Source organism: Loxodonta africana, chromosome 4, assembly GCF_030014295.1.
Source record: "Loxodonta africana isolate mLoxAfr1 chromosome 4, mLoxAfr1.hap2, whole genome shotgun sequence".
NCBI lineage: Eukaryota > Metazoa > Chordata > Mammalia > Proboscidea > Elephantidae > Loxodonta > Loxodonta africana.
This window is the reverse complement of record NC_087345.1, coordinates 176,683,831-176,702,169: the sequence shown is the minus strand read 5'-3', so window position 1 is coordinate 176,702,169 and position 18,339 is coordinate 176,683,831. Positions and strand designations below refer to the sequence as shown.

At 38.4% G+C, this 18,339-nt stretch overlaps 1 protein-coding gene across 11 annotated transcripts in view; it reads right to left on the bottom strand.

The window, feature by feature from the left end:
- Window positions 1-354: 354 nt before the first annotated feature.
- ZMYND11 (zinc finger MYND-type containing 11) overlaps window positions 355-18,339 on the bottom strand; it is a 170,244-nt gene continuing 152,259 nt past the window's right edge. For all 11 annotated transcript variants that reach the window (XM_064285061.1, XM_064285062.1, XM_023548755.2 and 8 more), the window contains 7 exons: window positions 18,154-18,231; window positions 15,814-15,932; window positions 12,114-12,321; window positions 11,625-11,693; window positions 10,589-10,861; window positions 10,088-10,273; window positions 355-2,423 (listed from right to left, as the gene is read on the bottom strand). In XM_064285061.1, the coding sequence (XP_064141131.1) occupies window positions 2,301-2,423; window positions 10,088-10,273; window positions 10,589-10,861; window positions 11,625-11,693; window positions 12,114-12,321; window positions 15,814-15,932; window positions 18,154-18,231 (1,056 nt within the window). In that variant the 3' untranslated portion in view covers window positions 355-2,300. The remainder of the gene's footprint in view (window positions 2,424-10,087; window positions 10,274-10,588; window positions 10,862-11,624; window positions 11,694-12,113; window positions 12,322-15,813; window positions 15,933-18,153; window positions 18,232-18,339) is intronic.

Here is an 18,339-nt window from a genome sequence, read left to right as displayed (position 1 = left end):
ATTGATTTTATATAAACGTAAATAGTTACCAATACCCAAAGTACATGATCAACATTTAGCTACAGTTGTAATTAGTCTGGTACAGGGGACCGGGCTAAATTAACAATTTATTAAAGCCGGTTTTTTTTTTTTTAAATACATTTATTAACCAATGTTAACACATTAAATGAATCTATATATTGCTAGTCAGAGCAGCTTACAAAATGCCAGAATGCATCATAGAACTGGACAGCCACAATGAGTAATTACAATGTGCATAGTGGCTAAGCTCAACACCTTAATATAGCTTTATGATTTGCAGAAATTTTTTTAATAATGATTCCTAAAACAATCAATTGTAATTTTACGTAAAACTTTTACAAAACCAGGCCACAATCTCTTTTAATTTTTTTTGTTTGTTTTTAACACACAGTTTTCACGCTGTAGTAACTTGGAAATGTGCAACCGTGTCAACAGAGACAAAAAAGCCAAAGTAACATGAATCTTACTTTCATGCAGCTATCAGTTAAATATTACATACTCTGGAATGATTTTACACCAAAAATATTTCCACAATAACTTGCTCTCATAGGGGTGGATCGAAGTTTTAAAAGTTGAAAAGCAATCAGAGAAGGTTAACTTTTCTTGGTTATAATGTATTATGATTCAGTCAGTACCACAACTCTGTGGCAGCATGAGGAATTACCCAGCAGCAAGGAGGGGCTGATCGTTCCGAGTTACTGCGTAATTTAGGTACATCGTTTGAAATGTCATTACTACAAAGTATTGTGCACCATTTGGCAGTAGCTTGTCAATTAACTTGTGTCACCACCATCTGCAAAAGTATCAGGATTGGATAGATTATTTCACAGAAGACTTAGTTACATTTTTATGTTTAGAGTGACCCTGACAAACCTAGAGAAAACTTTTTTAAAGGTTTTTCTCCTGATTCTTTCACTTCCATTGTGTGTAATTGCTTTAATAAATATCAAAGATCTAAATAAATATTTACAAATTATTTCTCTAACCTCAAAAAATAACTAAATGATAAATGGAAATTTGACTTGGTCTAAGATCAGTCAGCTTTTGAAAAAACTTAAATTGTGAGATTTTTTTTTAAAAAAAGTAATTTAACTTTTCCTGGCTGTATTTTATATATCTATGTATAAAAAAAAATCATTATTCAACTATCGATCCATTCCTATTGGTAATGCTTCTTAATCCAGACATTCCGCAAAATACAGACTTTTTACAAATCACGGCATCTTTAATACAAGAAAAGTAACATGCATTATTCTTCATTCTGTGTACACTGATGGAGTTCATGAATAGGCAGTGCCCCATTACTACAAACATAACGGCTTCTGTGAAACCTAAGTGCTTTCTTTCCTTTCGGTATTAACTTACAGTATACTAGGTGACACCAGATAATAGGCAGTCAGATGATATTTGGGGAGGGGGAGGGAAGCATTAAAGAAATTTGAATGCCTCATCTATAATTTCACGTATGGATAAAGGTAGTTTTTGGCTTTTTATTTTGATTTCTTGTCTATTTTGTTACAAGCACTCATGTTAGGACAAAGATGAAATGTGCAAACTTTAAAATTTAAATATTCATTTTCTCTAAGATCCAGCTCAGTAAAAGATTACCCCAGTTCCCTGCAATTTTACACTACAAGATCAAAGCTAATAATTTGTTATAAAAGTTATATATTGAAAAGAAATAATGAAAAACACAATTGGGAAATATTTAAGAAAAAATATGCAGGACTAGCACCTGCTGTGTCAACCCTGTTCCCTAATTCAATCATAATACCCACTGGCATACCCAACAGATAATGCCTTTAAACAGTAAATCAAGCTGAACAAAACCAGCTCAACAAGGTTAAGAAATAAATGTTACATCAAGGTAGTATGTTTTGTTTCTGAAACAGTTCCGTAGTTCTTACATTCAGATCTATTTTAAATGCTTCTTTGTTAAACTCAACTGTTGTTTTTCTTTTAAAGATCTGTTGTTTAAAGGTTAAAATCTCTGTAAAACCTAAAAATGTTTTAAAATTTGCTGAAAATGCAACAGATTCTCAATTAACATTTATTTAAAATAATACCCTCCGCTGATGTTACTTTGACCTCCTGAAAAACTCTGGAGGAGCATTAACAAAAGATTTAAACTACTGTGCAAAATTTCTTCACGAAAAGTGTTTAAAGGCTGGTGCAAAATGGGAAGCAAATTCTAAACAATTTTGGCTTCTTGGAAACAAAAACCGCTGTGTCTGGGAATAGTAATCATTGGGCATGATTCTCCAGGAAGAATCCGGCTTTCATCTTTTCCGGCGACAGGTACGTTTGTGTTCCGCATGCCAGTGCTCCTGCTGACACTTGATTGAGCAGTACGATGTGTTCCAGCAACAGTGGTACATGGCTTCCTCTTCACAGTTGTAGCACTGCAGACAGCAAATAGAAGGAAGTTTCATGATTTGGGATTGAACGTCACAGAAAGTGGTTAAAACTGTAGACTTCTGAAGTCATGCTTTTAAAGATATTATTAGGATTGTGACATTTTATGCCTGATTCAACTTAAACTAGAATCCCCGAGAACATTAAAATATGTTTTACATACTGAGCAGAATGAAAAGGAAAAAAATGACAGAAATGACTAAAGCTGAAGCAAGTGTTCAGTATCAGCACATTCTAGCTTACCTGTAACGCCAATTATTTTTCATCTCTATTAGGTCATTCTCCGCGGCACACAAACATTGATAATTTCTTGCTCTTTTTTTGCTCTTGACCTCACATCTCTTTTCAGCCATCGCTCCCATATCTCTGCTCCCCTTCACAAGTTCCTTGAAATAATTGTCTATACTTGCTATTTCTAATTCTCCTCCCACTCTTTCTTAAACTTATGAAGTCTTTCACCCCTTCCATTCCACTGAATATGCTATTATCAAGGTCACTTAACAGCCTCAAATCCAGTGGTCAAGTCCCAGTCTTTATCTTATTTGGAAATGTCTGGGGAGGGGTGCTACTGGCTTCTAGTGGTTAGAACCCAGGGATGCTGGTAAACATCCCACAAGGTACAGGAGAGCCCCCCGCCCTGAAACAAAGAATTTTTCGGTCCAAACATCAATAGTACTGAGATTGAGAAGCCCTAATCTAAACAAAGAATGCACATAATTTGGTCAATTGATTGGGCATGGAAGAAAATGGTGAAAAATTCAAAGCTAAGGTTTTAAGCTAAAGAACAGTGGTATCATTGACACCCAGAAGTGAGGATGAGCAGGTGTGGGCAAAGAAGATGAGTGGCTGAGTATTGGACACTGTCTTGGCCATCTAGTGCTGCTATAACAGAAATACCACAAGTGGATGGCTTTAACAAGGAGAAGTTTATTCTCTCATAGTCCATAGGCTAGAGGTTCGAATTCAGAGTGCCAGTTTCAGGCGAAGGCTTTCTCTCTCTCTCTCAGCTCTGAAGGAAGGTCCTTGTGATGCATCGGTCTTCCCTTGGTCTGGGAGCATCCCAGCGCAGGAACCTCAGGTCCAAGTGACCTCACTCCGTTCCCAGTGCTGCTTTCTTGGTGGTATGAGGTTCCCAACTCTGTCTGCTTCCCTTTCATCTCTTTGAAGATAAAAGGTGGTACAGGCCACACTTGAGGGAAACTCCCTTTACACTGGATCAGGGATGTGACCTGGGTAGAGGTGGTGTCACAACCCCACCCTAATCCTCTTTAACATAAAATTATAATGACAAAATGGAGGACAACCACACAATACGGGGAATCATGGCCCAGCCAAACTTACACACATATTTTTGGGGGGACATAATTCAGTCTGTGATAGACACTAAACACTTGAAATGGGTCAGTAAAGATATTTAAGTTCTATAGATAGATGGATAGATAATGGATTTTATCGTTGATTTAGTTTGCATTTATCCCTTTCTTTGTGTGTATATTTCAAGGATATACTGTTCTTACTCTGTTTCTCTAGATTGTGTCTCAACATCCACTTTTTTGGCATCTGACATTTACATGCTTTCTGTCCTACAATACTGTATGTCTCTTAAATTATTTCTACATATTCTATCACTACTTGAAATAATGTGGTAAGTGGAAAAAGTTTAGGATTTGGAGTCCCAGTTTAGGTACAGTCCTAGCTCCACCAACTAAGTGTTGAATCTCATAAGCCTCAAATTCCTTACCTAAAGAATGGGTATAGCAATAACAATCTCAGCTATTTTACAAATGGTAACCAGTTAACCAGTTGCCATTAAGTCAAAAATTCAACCCATGGTGACCCCGTGTGTGTCAGAGTAAAGCTTCATAGGATTTTCAATGGCTGATTTTTCAAAGGAAGATTGCCATGTCTTTCTGAGGACCTCTGGGTAGACTCAAACCTACAACCTCCTGGTTAGCCTCTGAACACATTAACTGTTTGTACTACCCAGGGACTTCTCATAAATGGTAAAGTGCTGTAAGAAGCAGTTTTAAAACCCCCCAAAAAACCAAACCGTTGCTGTCGAGTCGATTCATAGTGACCATATAGGTCAGAGCAGAACTGCCCCATAGAGTTTCCAGGGAGCGCCTGGTGGATTTGAACTGCTGATCATCTTGGTTAGCAGCTGTAGCTCTTAGCCACTATGCCACCAGGGTTTCTGCTAAAGAAGTAGTATTAGAATTCTTTATTATAGGCTCCACTTCCCATTTCCTGATTGTTTAGTACACTTATGGAGATATCTTTTCATAAATCTATGTCCTTTTCTGCCTTGGGTAGTCAGTGCATGAAGTTAAAATTATTGTAGACATGGTCTTAGGGCATTCTGCTTCTGCGGCTATCTTTATCATACCTTAATTCTCATCTAGTGATACTTCTTTACTCCTCAATTTTCCTCTCAAGTTGTCTTCATATATTTTTCTAAATTACATGCTAAGGTTCCTTTTCTTGCCAAATCTTACATCAGAATTTTTATATCTGGGGAATATGTGTAAGAATGGCTATTAATGATGTTGGATAACAGCGCAAGGAACATGAAGTTGGACCAGGCTGAATTTATTGACTTATGGGCCCACTAAGCACAGATTCTTCAGTGTTTCACCTTGAGAGGTTAGAAAAAGAACTAATAGTTTATTTGGTTGGTTCACTGAAGTATGTATTAAGCAGAGGCCTATACTAAATCAAGTTTAAATGCCAGACCTGCCTTGGTACACTACAGAAGAAGTTAACCGAAGGCTTAGGGAAACTGGTGTATTAGAATGGATTTATCAGGTTGGACCCACAAACCCACCCATGGAGAACCCAGAAGACAAACCTTTTACGACAACAGTGAGGAACAAATTTGTGAAGGTAGTCCCAGCATCCTTGAAGACTGCTGTGATTGCTATTTTATATAAGTCAGATTTGACAGTGGGAACTGCCCTAACTGAATTCAGACACCTAGTTTTATTGGGGCTGATTGGACCCCAGGTGGTAGGGGCCAAGTGGCAGCACTTAATTGACAAAGACAAGGTGGGCATGGTCACCATATCAGCGCACTCAAAGCAGTAATCAGAAAAGTCTGACTCATATGGACTTGTGGCATTGGCTACTTAGTCATGGTGTCTCTAGGAGTGAAAGAGGTGGCAAATCTAAATATTTACTTGATCTGTACAAGCAGGAGAATTCTAGGTCAAGTGAACCACAGTCTAACTTGAATTGTCAGAAAAGAGTTACAGCCCCTCAATCAATACCCAGAATTGAGTCAGTTTACAAAGCTACAATCCTTGAATGAAGGGGAGGCAAGGTCCCCTTGAGGAAGGATCCTACTACACTGCCAAAAATTTATGTTAAGCTTTCTCATAGCCTTCCTCAAAGGGATCTTTGGCTTTTCAGGAGAATGACTGTTCTTTGGAGAAAAGAAAATAATCAGACTTTTCTGATTATTGGATACTAGTTTTTTAGCTCTGAACTAATTCCAGGAGACCTAAAATGTTACTGTGGCCCACCAGTCAGAGTGGGGGGTGTATGGAGGTCAGGTTATTAATGGGACTTAGGTGATGTCTGCCTCACAGTGGATCCCCAAACCTATCCTGTAGTGGTTTCTCCAGTTCCAGAATGCGTAAGTAGAATAGATATACTCAGCAACTGACAACACCCCCATGCAGGGTCTCTGGCATGTGAAGTAAGGGCTATTATAGTAGCAAAGGCCCAGTGGAAGCCATTAGAGCTGCCCCTACCCGGGAAAATGGTAAACCAAAAGCAATGCCACATTCTTGGAGGGGACTGCAGAGATTACTGCCACCATCAAGGACTTGAGGATGCAGGGGTGGTGATTCCCACCACATCCCCATTCAACTCGCCCATCTGGTCTGTGCAGAAAACAGATGGATCTTGGAGAATGACAGTGGATTATTATAATCTTAACCAGGTGGTGACTCCAATTGCAGCTTCTGTTCCCCATGTGGTTTCATTGCTTGAGCAAATTAATACATTTCATGGTACCTGGCATGCAGCTATTGATCTGGCTAATGCCTTTTTCTTCATACCTGTTTCGAAGGACCACCAGAAGCAGCTTGCCTTCACCTGGCAAGGCCAACAATATACCTTCACTGTCCTAGCTCAGGGGTATATCAATTCTCCAGCTCTATGTCATAATCTAGTCTGCAGGGACCTTGATCGCCTTTCCCTCCCACAAGACATCACATTGGTCCATTACACTGATGACACTATGCTGATTGGACGTAGTAAGGAAGAGTATCAATGACTCTGGACTTACTGGTAAGACATTTGTATTCTAGAAAAAAAAAAATTCTAGAGGATGAGAAATTAACCTGAAAAAAACTCAGGCACCTACCACTTCAGGGAAATTTCTAAGGGTCTAGTGGTGTGGGGCATGTCAAGATATTCCTGCTAAACAAAGGTAAATTGTTGCATCTGGCCTCTCCTACACTAAAAAAAGAGGCACCATGCCTACTGGGTCCCTCTGGATTTTGAAGGCAATATATCCCTCATTTGGGTGTGATATTCCGGCCTATTTGTCAGGTCACTCAAAAGACTGCTAGATTTCAATGGGTCCCAGAACAAGGGAAAGCTCTGCAACAGGTTGTTTACTGTGCAAGTGGCTCAGCCCCTTGGGCCACATGATCCAGCTGATCCAGTGGTGCTCAAAGGTCCGTGGCAGATAGAGATGTTGTTTGGAGTCTTTGGCAGGCCCTATTGGTCAATCACAGGGCAGACCTTTAGGATTTTGGAACAAAGCACTGCCATCCTCTGCAGATAACTAGTCTCATTTTAAGAAACAGCTTTTGGCTAGTTACTGGGCCTTAGTAGAGACTGAACGCTTAACCATTGGCAACCAAGTCATCATGCAGCCTGAGCTGCCCATCATGAACTGGGTGTTGTCTGACCCACAGAGTCATAAAGTCAGATGTGTGTAGCAGCACTTCATCATTAAATGAAGCGGTATATATGAGATTGGGCCTGAGCAATACCTGAAGGCACAAGTAAGTTACATGAATAACTGGCTCAAATGCCCAGGGTCTCCACTTCTGTCACATTACCTTCTCTCTCCCAGTCTGCACCTATGGCCTCATGGGGAGTTCCTTATGATCATTTCACTGAGGAAGAGAAAACTCACGCCTGGGGTACAGATCGTTCTGTGTGATATGGAGGCACTGCTTGAAAGTGGACAGTGGCAGTAATGCGGCCCTTTCTGGGACCTCCCTGAAGGACAGTGGTGAAGGGCAGGACTTTGAGCACTGCACCTGGTTGTTCACTTTGGAAAGAAATCCCCAGGTGTGTGATCATATACTGATTCTTGGAGTGTGGCCAGTGGTTTGGCTGGATGGGCAGGGACTTAGAAGGAACATGACTGGAAAATTGGTGATAAGGATTTATGTGGCTATGTGGATAGACCTCTCTGAATGAGCCAAAGAAGTGACCTCGTTAGATGGGCGTTTTAACAATTAAGTGGATAGGATGATGCGTTCTGTGGGTACCAGTCAGCCTGTTTCCCCAGCTGCTCCTCTCATTGGCCAATAGGCTCATGAACAAAGTGGCCATGGTGGCAGGGGTGGAGGTTATGTATAGGCTCAGCAACATGGACTTCCACTCACCAGGGCCGACGTGGCTACAGCCACTGCTGAGTGCCCAATCTGCCAGCAACAGAGACCAACGCTGAGTTCTCGATATGGCACCATCCCTTGAGGTGATCAGCCAGCAACCCGGTGGCAAGTTGATTACATTGGACTGCTTCCATCATGGAATGGGAAGCCTTTTGCCCTTACTGGAATAGACATTTACTCTGGATATGGATTTGCCTTCCCTTCATGTAATGCTTCTTCCAAAACTACTATCCATGGACTTACAGAATGCCTTCTCCACCATCATGGTATCCCACACAGCATTGCCTTGGATCAAGGAACTCACTTCACAGCAAATGAAGTGCGACAGTAGGCCCATGTTCATGGAATTCAATGGTCTTACCATGTTCCCCATCATGCTCAAGCAGCCGGCTTGACCGAACGGTGGAACGGCCTCCTAAAGACACAGTTACAGTGCCAGCTAGGCGGGAATACCTTGCAAGGTTGGGGCAGTGTTCTCTAGGAGGCTATATATGCTCTAAACCAGCGTCCAATATATGGTGCTGTTTTTCCCATAGCCGGATTCATAGGTCCAGGAATCAAGGGGGTGGAAATGGGAGTAGCACCACTCACTATTGCCCCTAATGACCCACTCACAAGATTTTTGCTTCCTGTCCCCCTGACCTTATGCTCTGCAGGTCTAGACATCTTAGTTCCAAAGGGAGGAATGCTCCCACCTGGAGACACATCACTGATTCCACTGACCTGGAAGCTAAGAATGCCACCTGGCCACTTTGGACTCCTTATGCCTCTGGATCAACAGACAAAGAGGGGAGTTCCCATACTGGCTGGTGTGATTGATCCTGATCAAGGGGAAATCAGACTGATGTTACATAATGGAGGTAAAAAAGAGTATGTCAGGAATGCAGGAGATCACTTAGGGCGTCTCTTGGTACTACCATGCCCTGTGATTAAAGTCAATGGAAAACTATAGCAACCCAAATCTGACATGGCCACTAATGGGCCAGACCCTTCAGGAATGAAGGTTTGGGTCACATCGCCAAAGTACCACAACCAGCTAAGGGTAAAGGGAATACGGAATGGGTGGTAGAAGAAGGCAGTTCTAAATACCAGCTATGACCACGTGACTAGTTGCAGAAACAAGTACTGTAATTGTTATGAGTATTTCTTCCTTGTTTTGTTATACTACGTGTATGTGTGCATACACACACACACACACACACACAGAGCAATTATTTTTGTTTTTTTCCCTCCCTTATCCCATTACTTATTATAAAACATAAGATGCAAACAGGGCTAGTGCGTTTTTGGTTGTACATGTGTTAGTTGTTTCACATTAGGCTCAAGTATGACTTTATCTATTACAGATTATGTATGGTTTCAGGGAATGTGTACAGGTGCCAAGGTGACATGGGGAGGACTGTGATGGTTAATGCATATGTCATAGCTAGGCCATGATTCTTAGTATTACGTAATTATTCTCCATTTTGTGATCTGATCTAAAGGGAGTTTCCTCGTGGGTGTGGCCTGCATCCAGTATATATTGATGTTCTGGCAAAGCTCAATCGCTGTGGATCCTGCATCCGACTTGTCATCCTCTGACCTCCGGTTCTTGGGATGTGAGCCTTCCACCTGATCTGCCAATTTTGGGTTTGCCAACCCCTTCAACCACATGAATCAGGAAAAGCCTCCAGCCTGATTCCTGACTCACAAATTTGGGACTTGCCAGCATCCACAACTGCATGAGCCATTTCCTTGAAATAACTCTCTGTATATATTTACATATATTTATAGGTATATGCTTCACTGGTTTTAATCCTCTGGAGAACTCAGCCTAAGACACTCAGTAATATGGGACCTGAGGTCAGATATTATAGGGTTTGTAATGAAAAATCTTCAAGTTGTAAATTTCACATTTCATCTTATTTCAGGAATAATTTTAGCATATGCTACATATCCCTTTCTGAATTGATTTTAATTATACCTGTGGTACATTTGCAGAAATCAGTTGATAAAAAAATACTGATATTTACCCACTGTTTTTTCTTGGTCTGAGAAATTAGTTGTTTGTGCTGTGTTGCTAGCTTCTTAATTTCTTCTACAAATTCTTCTTTACACTTTTCCTTTACTTGCTTACATTTTCTGTCCATCTCACCCTGCATATTGGCTACAGCTTTATTTACAGCTTGTCTTTTTTCTTCTTCCATTTCAGAACGCAACTGAAATTAAAAAAGTTAAACCACAATATGTCATCTCAATCACTTAAATAAAACCACTTTAATACATATTTTCTTCTCAAATGATGTAACTATTTCATTAAGATGTGTAAAAAAATTTAGATAAGAAAAATTATCCTTATTAATTGAAATAGTATAAAAGATATAGGTTTAATTAAATTCCTAGTTGTAAAAAGCTGCTATCTGGTTAATGCATAAATAAGAGACCCTAATAAATCACTACGGGAAATGCTGTTCATTCATTCTGCCCAGGTTTCAGAAAGCAACATGCTTTATGTACCAGGTGGGATGCTTTACCTTTTCTAGAGCTTCTCGCACAACTCTTTCAGTTTCTCGCTTGTGATCAGATTTCATTCGGTCTTTAAAGTCATTGAAAATTTTGGTGTATTTGTCATGGCACATGCTTTGACACACTCCATCATTAGTGGTCTGAGTGCTTCGATGCAGCATTCTTGGAGAAGAGGCACTTAACTTCTTGGTCTGAGTTGAAACTGAAACTTTTTCGATTTGCTGAGGCATTGTGGGAATTTCCTGGCTAGAACTTACTGCTTCAGTTTCAGGCTCTGGTTCCTACAGAGTAAGAAAAGTGCTTAGACCTAAAACAAAGCAATATAATTTACCAGTACAAGGACAAGCTCCATTAGGGTGACAATATATGACATATATACATAGCCATGTAATACGCTGCTGTGGAAAACATGGAATTAACAGTTATAATAATTCCAAACAGGAATTTACAATTTCATTACATATTATTATTATTTTTTTTGCTTTTAAAATACACCAAAAAATTTATCATACAGAATATAAAATCATTATAAACAACTTATAATTCACTTTTGTGGACTAGATTCATTAATAAATCTCCTAAGATCCTATACCACTTCTCACTGAATATGTGTTTGGACTATGCCCGTGGTTTTAAAACATGCATGAATCATATCATTAAGTATGGCCAGGCTTAGCCATAGTTTCCACCAGTTTTTAAATGTTGATTTAGTGATTAGGTCCTTTATTTTTAATAATGCTGTGGAAGAAAATAGGGTTCCCAAGAAATGTAGCACTGTAAAGCAAAGTGCCCATCCCATTTAGCCAAACTTTGGTTGGTAGTTGTTAAATTAAGATGGAGATTTTCAGCACGTGTTTGTTATCCTAGAGATAGTAGATAATGACAGGAAAGCCCAGGAAACTGGCTTCAGACTTGACTGATATTATTTGAATGATGGCAACTGCATTTCACAAGTATCCACCAGGTGTGACTGTCTTGACCATGACTTTAAAAATATTTCCTGTTTCAATTGCCACTTGGACACTCAAGGTCAGGGCAACTTACTTCTTTTTTGGGTTCCACACTCTGATTACGTCGTCCTTTCTTTGCTCTTGGTTCCTGAGTGACCTTCAGCTGTGGGCATTATAAAAGTAATAGCATATTATTCCAGATATTAAGAAATACTTCTCTGCTGAAAAGACTAGTAATGGACCCACAGGTGAGGAGTAAGGAAATTTGCTCACTTTTTCCATTAGCTCTTTCAAACCACTTAGTTGACCACTTACTTAATTACCTATCCTGGCAACTGATGGCTTTATGAAATGAGCAGCGTACTTAGGCTCTTCTCACTGGTAGGGTCAGGCTCAAGGCTGCTGATGGTTTTATATTTATGTATTTGATTTGGGTTTGATTTAGCACAGCACTTTACAAATGTTTATATGAAAGGGAAGGAAAAATGTCAGAATCTGTTCATTACAGTGAGGAGTGTACACTAAACAATTTTCACATTTAAAAACAATAATTAATAAATAGTTTTATTGAGACACAACTTACCTGCTCATTACTGGTAGAAGAGATACTGGATTCTGCCTCTTCCTCACCTCGGTCTTCGTTCTTAGACTTCCAAAATCTTCCTTCACGAAGGAAACGTTGATGCAATTCAAGTTCATCACATGCTTTTTTCCAGCCCATACTGCGCTTCACATGCAACCGATGAATGTTGACTGTGATATCTTGTATGTTTTCAGAAGGAATCCAGGCCCTGTGAAAATGTTTAAAGGTATAGTTAGAAATTTCCAAATTGGTAGGAAAAGGTGTACAAATAAGGGTACTGAGTAGACTGTACCTAGTGTAAAGTACTGTTTGTGGCAATTCTAATCTGATCTGTTAATTATGCCTTGAAAAAACAAACTCTTACCAAGCAGAAAATAGTTAAGGCATTTATTTTTTGCAACCATCAAAGCAAAGTTCTCAGAATTGAAGTGACTCACAAATACCTCTTAACTGTTCATTATTTTCTTTAATCTGCTTAGCTGCTCATAGTTCATATTTACATTCTTCATAAGTCCTTTTTAAAAATACTATTTACCAATTTGGTAAATTAGTAGGCCCATCTATCTATCTGCAAATTAGCACTACAGAATCATTTGAAAATGCCCAGTAATTTTCATGAGATACATACATTTATCTATATAAAATGAGGGTAACTATAAAATATTACCCAGTGACTTTTATTTATAACGCGCCCCTATTCATTATTAGATAAACCATGATTAATGAATAGAGATGTGTTTGGATTTAACTTAGTATCAGTCTAGCATGTTATATCAATTCAACATTGTATTTCTGTATACCACTGGAAGGCACTACAGAGAATATAAAGGTGAATTAGAATCTATTTGATCATGAGTTCTACTGCCACATTTTACAGCTGAAGGAGATGTTGCCCACATGGATTAAGGTAAACTATTAATTAGTGGCTGGAATCTAGTTAGGGCTTAGGTCTCCTAATTCCTAGAAGACTTCTATATACATTACCTCTGCCTTTAATGAATTTATGATTTTCTCAAAAAGAACTAAGAAAATAATTATAATGCAATGCAGCATGCAGTAGAGGTGATTCTAGGGTGCTGTAAAGAGGAAGAGGTTTTCATTTGATTGTGGGTGGTTAGATGGCTTCATTTGGGCCTGGTCTTGAAAGATGAGGAAGATTTAGACGGGACCATATAAGGGGAGAAATTCCAGGCAAAGGGAATGTCACAAACGAGATAGAAACTGTAGGGACGACCGAGCAACAGCTAATAAGACATCTTCTAGAGCATCAGGTACAAGTTGAGTTACAGCACTATAAAATGTATCAATTTAGAGATGGACAGTTTCTGCATAGAGACTAAATCGTTTCAGTAAAATTTTCCAGAAAACAGGAAGCTTAGGAAAATAATTTTCCAGTTACATTTACGAAAGTAACTCTGGAAATGTAATTTTATATTTTAATTCTATCTTAAGGTGACAAACTAAGGAATCAAGCAGATTAGCTCAAATATTCTTTTAAATATTTTCTGCTAGTATACTGAATAACATAAAACACTAACTCATATTATTAATAAAATATCACTCATGGTTACAGATACTATAAAGCTGTTTGGAAATTGATGAAAAAAAATTTTTTAAGCATAAATTCCGGATTATCAGATTGTTTTTTCCTATCTGTATGGATTTAAGAAATAACTGAATTCATGGTTTTCTAAGTTAACTGTATTTTAGTTAATGAAACAAACTAAACTGAATCAAACCTTTCCCCTGTTCTTTGCATATCTGCATTACAATTGCTAACAAGTTACTGAGTATTCACTGTTTCAAGGATTGTGTTTAGGTCTTTATATGTAATTTTTTTTTTTAACCTTAAGAAAATCCTTATGAGGTAGGTACTATTGAGACCCTTATTTTAACAGGTGAGGAAACTAAGGCTCAGAGAGATTAAATACCCCACCCAAGATTAGAGAAGCAGCAGTAGATGTTTAAGCCAGGACATATACTTGGTTAATCTACCAACTCTACCTACTGCTTCCCCTCTCCATTTAGAGATGAAGTGTCTACATGGAGACTACTCCTAATCCACCTGTTAATCCACCGGTTGCCACACTGCCTGGCTTGATGAGAAATTAAAATCAAATGAATATGATGCATTAAGCATGTAATATTCAAAGCTAATAACTTGATAATCATATAATTAAAATATTATTTCATATTAGATTATTTTATCATGACATTATTTAATGTTTCTTGACATGATAGGAATCTCAGCTAAATGTGTACCTATCTACGAAAGAACAGAACTACTTTTTTGGAATTTCATAGTATTCCTAGGTTTCATGTAACTAAACTTCTATTTGAATTAAGTGAAGATTAAGTAAAAATTTGTTATTTTGTTATGGAGTGGAATAAAGTCTCTCAATTTGCAGCTTCTCTTACAGTAATGATATCTGCATAAGACTTTACCATTTGGACATGGTAGAAGACATGGACTGTTAACAGTGATTATTTTATTTTTCTATTTTATTTATTTTGTTGTTGAGAATACACATCAGTTCAACAGTTTCTATGCATACAATTCAGTGACAATGGTGACTATTTTTTTGTTAATTTAAATCCTTGCAAGGTATGACTTTTAGATCAAGTAGTTTTTTTTTTTTTGCCATTTTTCCCCCTATTGAAAGATTTCGTGGTGGCATTCATGTTAACTGTGTTACATGAACCAAATAAACCACATGTGGATTCTAATATGGCTTGATGAGACTCAGCAACTTCTAACAGTACACAAAACATGAATTCACATTTTTAAAATCATTTCTATTAGTGACATTATTTAGGACAACACTTTAGACTTTCTGATCTTCAATGTTCAATAAAGGTTAAGGTCTTCACATCAGAATGGAGGTAGTTGGAATTTTGTAGTTGTATAGTTTTTTTTTTTTTATTTATAGCATTCCTTATAAGAGATACCTAACTACGTAAAATATAATAGAAAGGTTTTTACTCTTGGGGGACATACATTCTTATTTCATGAAAATGTAAATATGTTTGTTTTTTTTTTATTTATAGCATTCCTTATAAGAGATACCTAACTACGTAAAACATAATAGAAAGGTTTTTACTCTTGGGGGACATACATTGTTATTTCATGAAAATGTAAATATGTAAGTCGCACTGTATACATCTCCCCAGCAACAGAAAATTTTACATCTAAATTAGAAAAAATGCCTTGTGGTTGTACACATATAATTCTTATGCACACTTAAGGTATTTATATACATTCTTAGACCACAAGGTTGACACTCTCTTCTACTCCCTAACCAATAATTTTTGTCTGTGGCTCTAACAGGGCCTTAAATTACCTGTAATATTATTACAACCTTACGAAAAGGACACATTCTGAGAACGCTTCTACCTCACTGCCACTATGAATTCACTCTCAGTACAAACACATTTCTGAGGTTCGACAACTGTCAGTTATTGAAAATGTCCTCAGTTTAGTAAATGTCTGAAAAATATCTAGAAATACAGTTTATAGAAATCATTGTTAGCTGCATAATTTAAGTTTTGTGCTGACTTTGTTTCTTCAACTTAAAACAAATTTCAGAATTTCTGATGGAGAAATCATCAGGACATTGATAAAGGTGTGATTTACCCCTCTCTTAAAGACTTCTTGAGAAGCAGTGCTGTGATTTCTTTGCACATGGGATTCATGAATTACCTCTGGTGGTGGTGACCAAAGAAGCGAACGTCAACTTGATTGTCCTCTTTCTGCATGACTTTGGCTGGCCAAAACCCAAAACCTTTCATTTTAGCCCAAACCAGCTCATGGTTAGGTATCTGGAAACAAAATGTTTTACCTTGTTATATTACTTTTAAAGTATTAAATGCAAATACACCATTAATATTGCACTACTCAGTTAAATATAATCTATTATTTTGAAAATAATTCTTTTCTAACTCCTAAACAAACTGAACTTTTTTTTTCTGAGGTTGGTTGATTTTGTTTTCAGGAAAAACACTAAAAATTCAAATCTGGATAAAAGTAGCAATGTGAACCTTTATTTCTCAGAGGAGACAGGAAAAATATTATCTCTCTATATAGCTTATTGTACTTTGGAATAAGGCAGACCCTGAAGCCAAGGGCCATGTTAAATAATAGTGGCAAACAGAACTCCCCAATTTGTTTCATAAACTATATAGTCCAGGGACTAGCAGATTAGCACCACCTGAACAAAATTAGCTTGTTAGAAATGGGAGAATTCTAGGCCCTAGACCAGACCTGAGTCCTGGAGTGGTGCAAATGGTTAGTATGCACAGCTGCTAACCAAAAAGGTTAGAGGTTAAGTCTACCCAGAGGTGCCTCAGAAGAAGGGCCTGGTGATCTGCTTCTGAAAAATCAGCCATTGAAAATCCTGTGAAGCACAGTTCTACTCTTGACATACATGGGGTCACCATGAGTCAGAATCCACTCAATGGCAAATGGAGTCCAGATCTACTAAATCAGAAATCTGCATTTTAACAAGCACAGTAAGTTTTCAGAAGCACTGTTCTGAGACAGGTTTCTTTCAGGTAGCCTCTGAGGCCCAAGTTTTCAGAAGCACTGTTCTAAGACTGGTTTCCTTCAGGTAGCCTCTGAGGCCTAAGTTTTCAGAAGCACTGTTCTGAGACTGGTTTCTCTCAGGTAGCCTCTGAGGCCTAAGTTTTCAGAAGCACTGTTCTAGACTGGTTTCCTTCAGGTAGCCTCTGAGGCCTAAGTTTTCAGAAGCACTGTTCTGAGAGTGGTTTCCTTCAGGTAGCCTCTGAGGCCTAAGTTTTCAGAAGCACTGTTCTAAGACTGGTTTCTCTCAGGTAGCCTCTGAGGCCTAAGTTTTCAGAAGCACTGTTCTAGACTGTTTCCTTCAGGTAGCCTCTGAGGCCTAAGTTTTCAGAAGCACTGTTCTGAGAGTGGTTTCCTTCAGGTAGCCTCTGAGGCCTAAGTTTTCAGAAGCACTGTTCTGAGAGTGGTTTCCTTCAGGTAGCCTCTGAGGCCTAAATTTTCAGAAGCACTGTTCTGAGAGTGGTTTCCTTCAGGTAGCCCCTGAGGCCTAAGTTTTCAGAAGCACTGTTCTGAGAGTGGTTTCCTTCAGGTAGCCTCTGAGGCCTAAGTTTTCAGAAGCACTGTTCTGAGAGTGGTTTCCTTCAGGTAGCCTCTGAGGCCTAAGTTTTCAGAAGCACTGTTCTGAGAGTGGTTTCCTTCAGGTAGCCTCGGAGGCCTAAGTTTTCAGAAGCACTGTTCTGAGAGTGGTTTCCTTCAGGTAGCCTCGGAGGCCTAAGTTTTCAGAAGCACTGTTCTGAGAGTGGTTTCCTTCAGGTAGCCTCTGAGGCTTAAGTTTTCAGAAGCACTGTTCTGAGACTGGTTTCTCTCAGGTAGCCTCTGAGGCCTAGTGTCATTTGGGACTGAAGATCTGGAAGACTCACGTGCTTCTTTTCAGCACTCTTCTGGAAATTGTCATCTCAGGGGAAATTTTAGGGCTGGAGCCCCATCATTGCTGTGGGTATAGACAAAGCCTTAGACTTCTTGTGAAAGAATGAGAGAAAAAGCCAAAATTCACTTTATTCTTTATTATAAAACCCAAAGCTTATTCTTATTTAAGGTCCTCATTTTAAAACCAGAAATGGTTGACAATTCCATTATTTTTCCAATGTTTCAGCTGTTTATATGCATTAAAACAATATATATTATGATAAGAGCCTTTAGGTGGCACAAATGGTTAAGCTCTTGGCTACCAGCTGAAAGGCTGGCAGTTCAAACCCACCCAGAAGTGCCTTGGAAGACAGGCCTGGTAATCTGCTTCTGAGAGGTCACAGCTTTGAAAACCTTATGGAGCAAATCTACTCTGTATACATGGGATCACCGTGAGTCAGAACTGACAGCAATGAACAATAGCAACAACAATACTCTGATATAAAGAAATCTATTTAGGGAGGACTGTAACTTTAAACAAATTGGAAATAAACTTCCTTAGAGTAGTATGTTACACACTTAAGAAAAAACAGAAATTAACAAAATTTCACATACACAAGGATAGCAGAACCAATTGTCAGGACGAGCATTAGACAAATAGAAGCAATTCTTGCAAAGCTGTAGTTCATCCAACTGAAAAAGAAATACAACTATTTTAGCCTATATAAAACATACATGTAATTAAGCTATATTACATATGCTTATGTAAATTAACATTTTTATTAATATACAGCCTTGAAT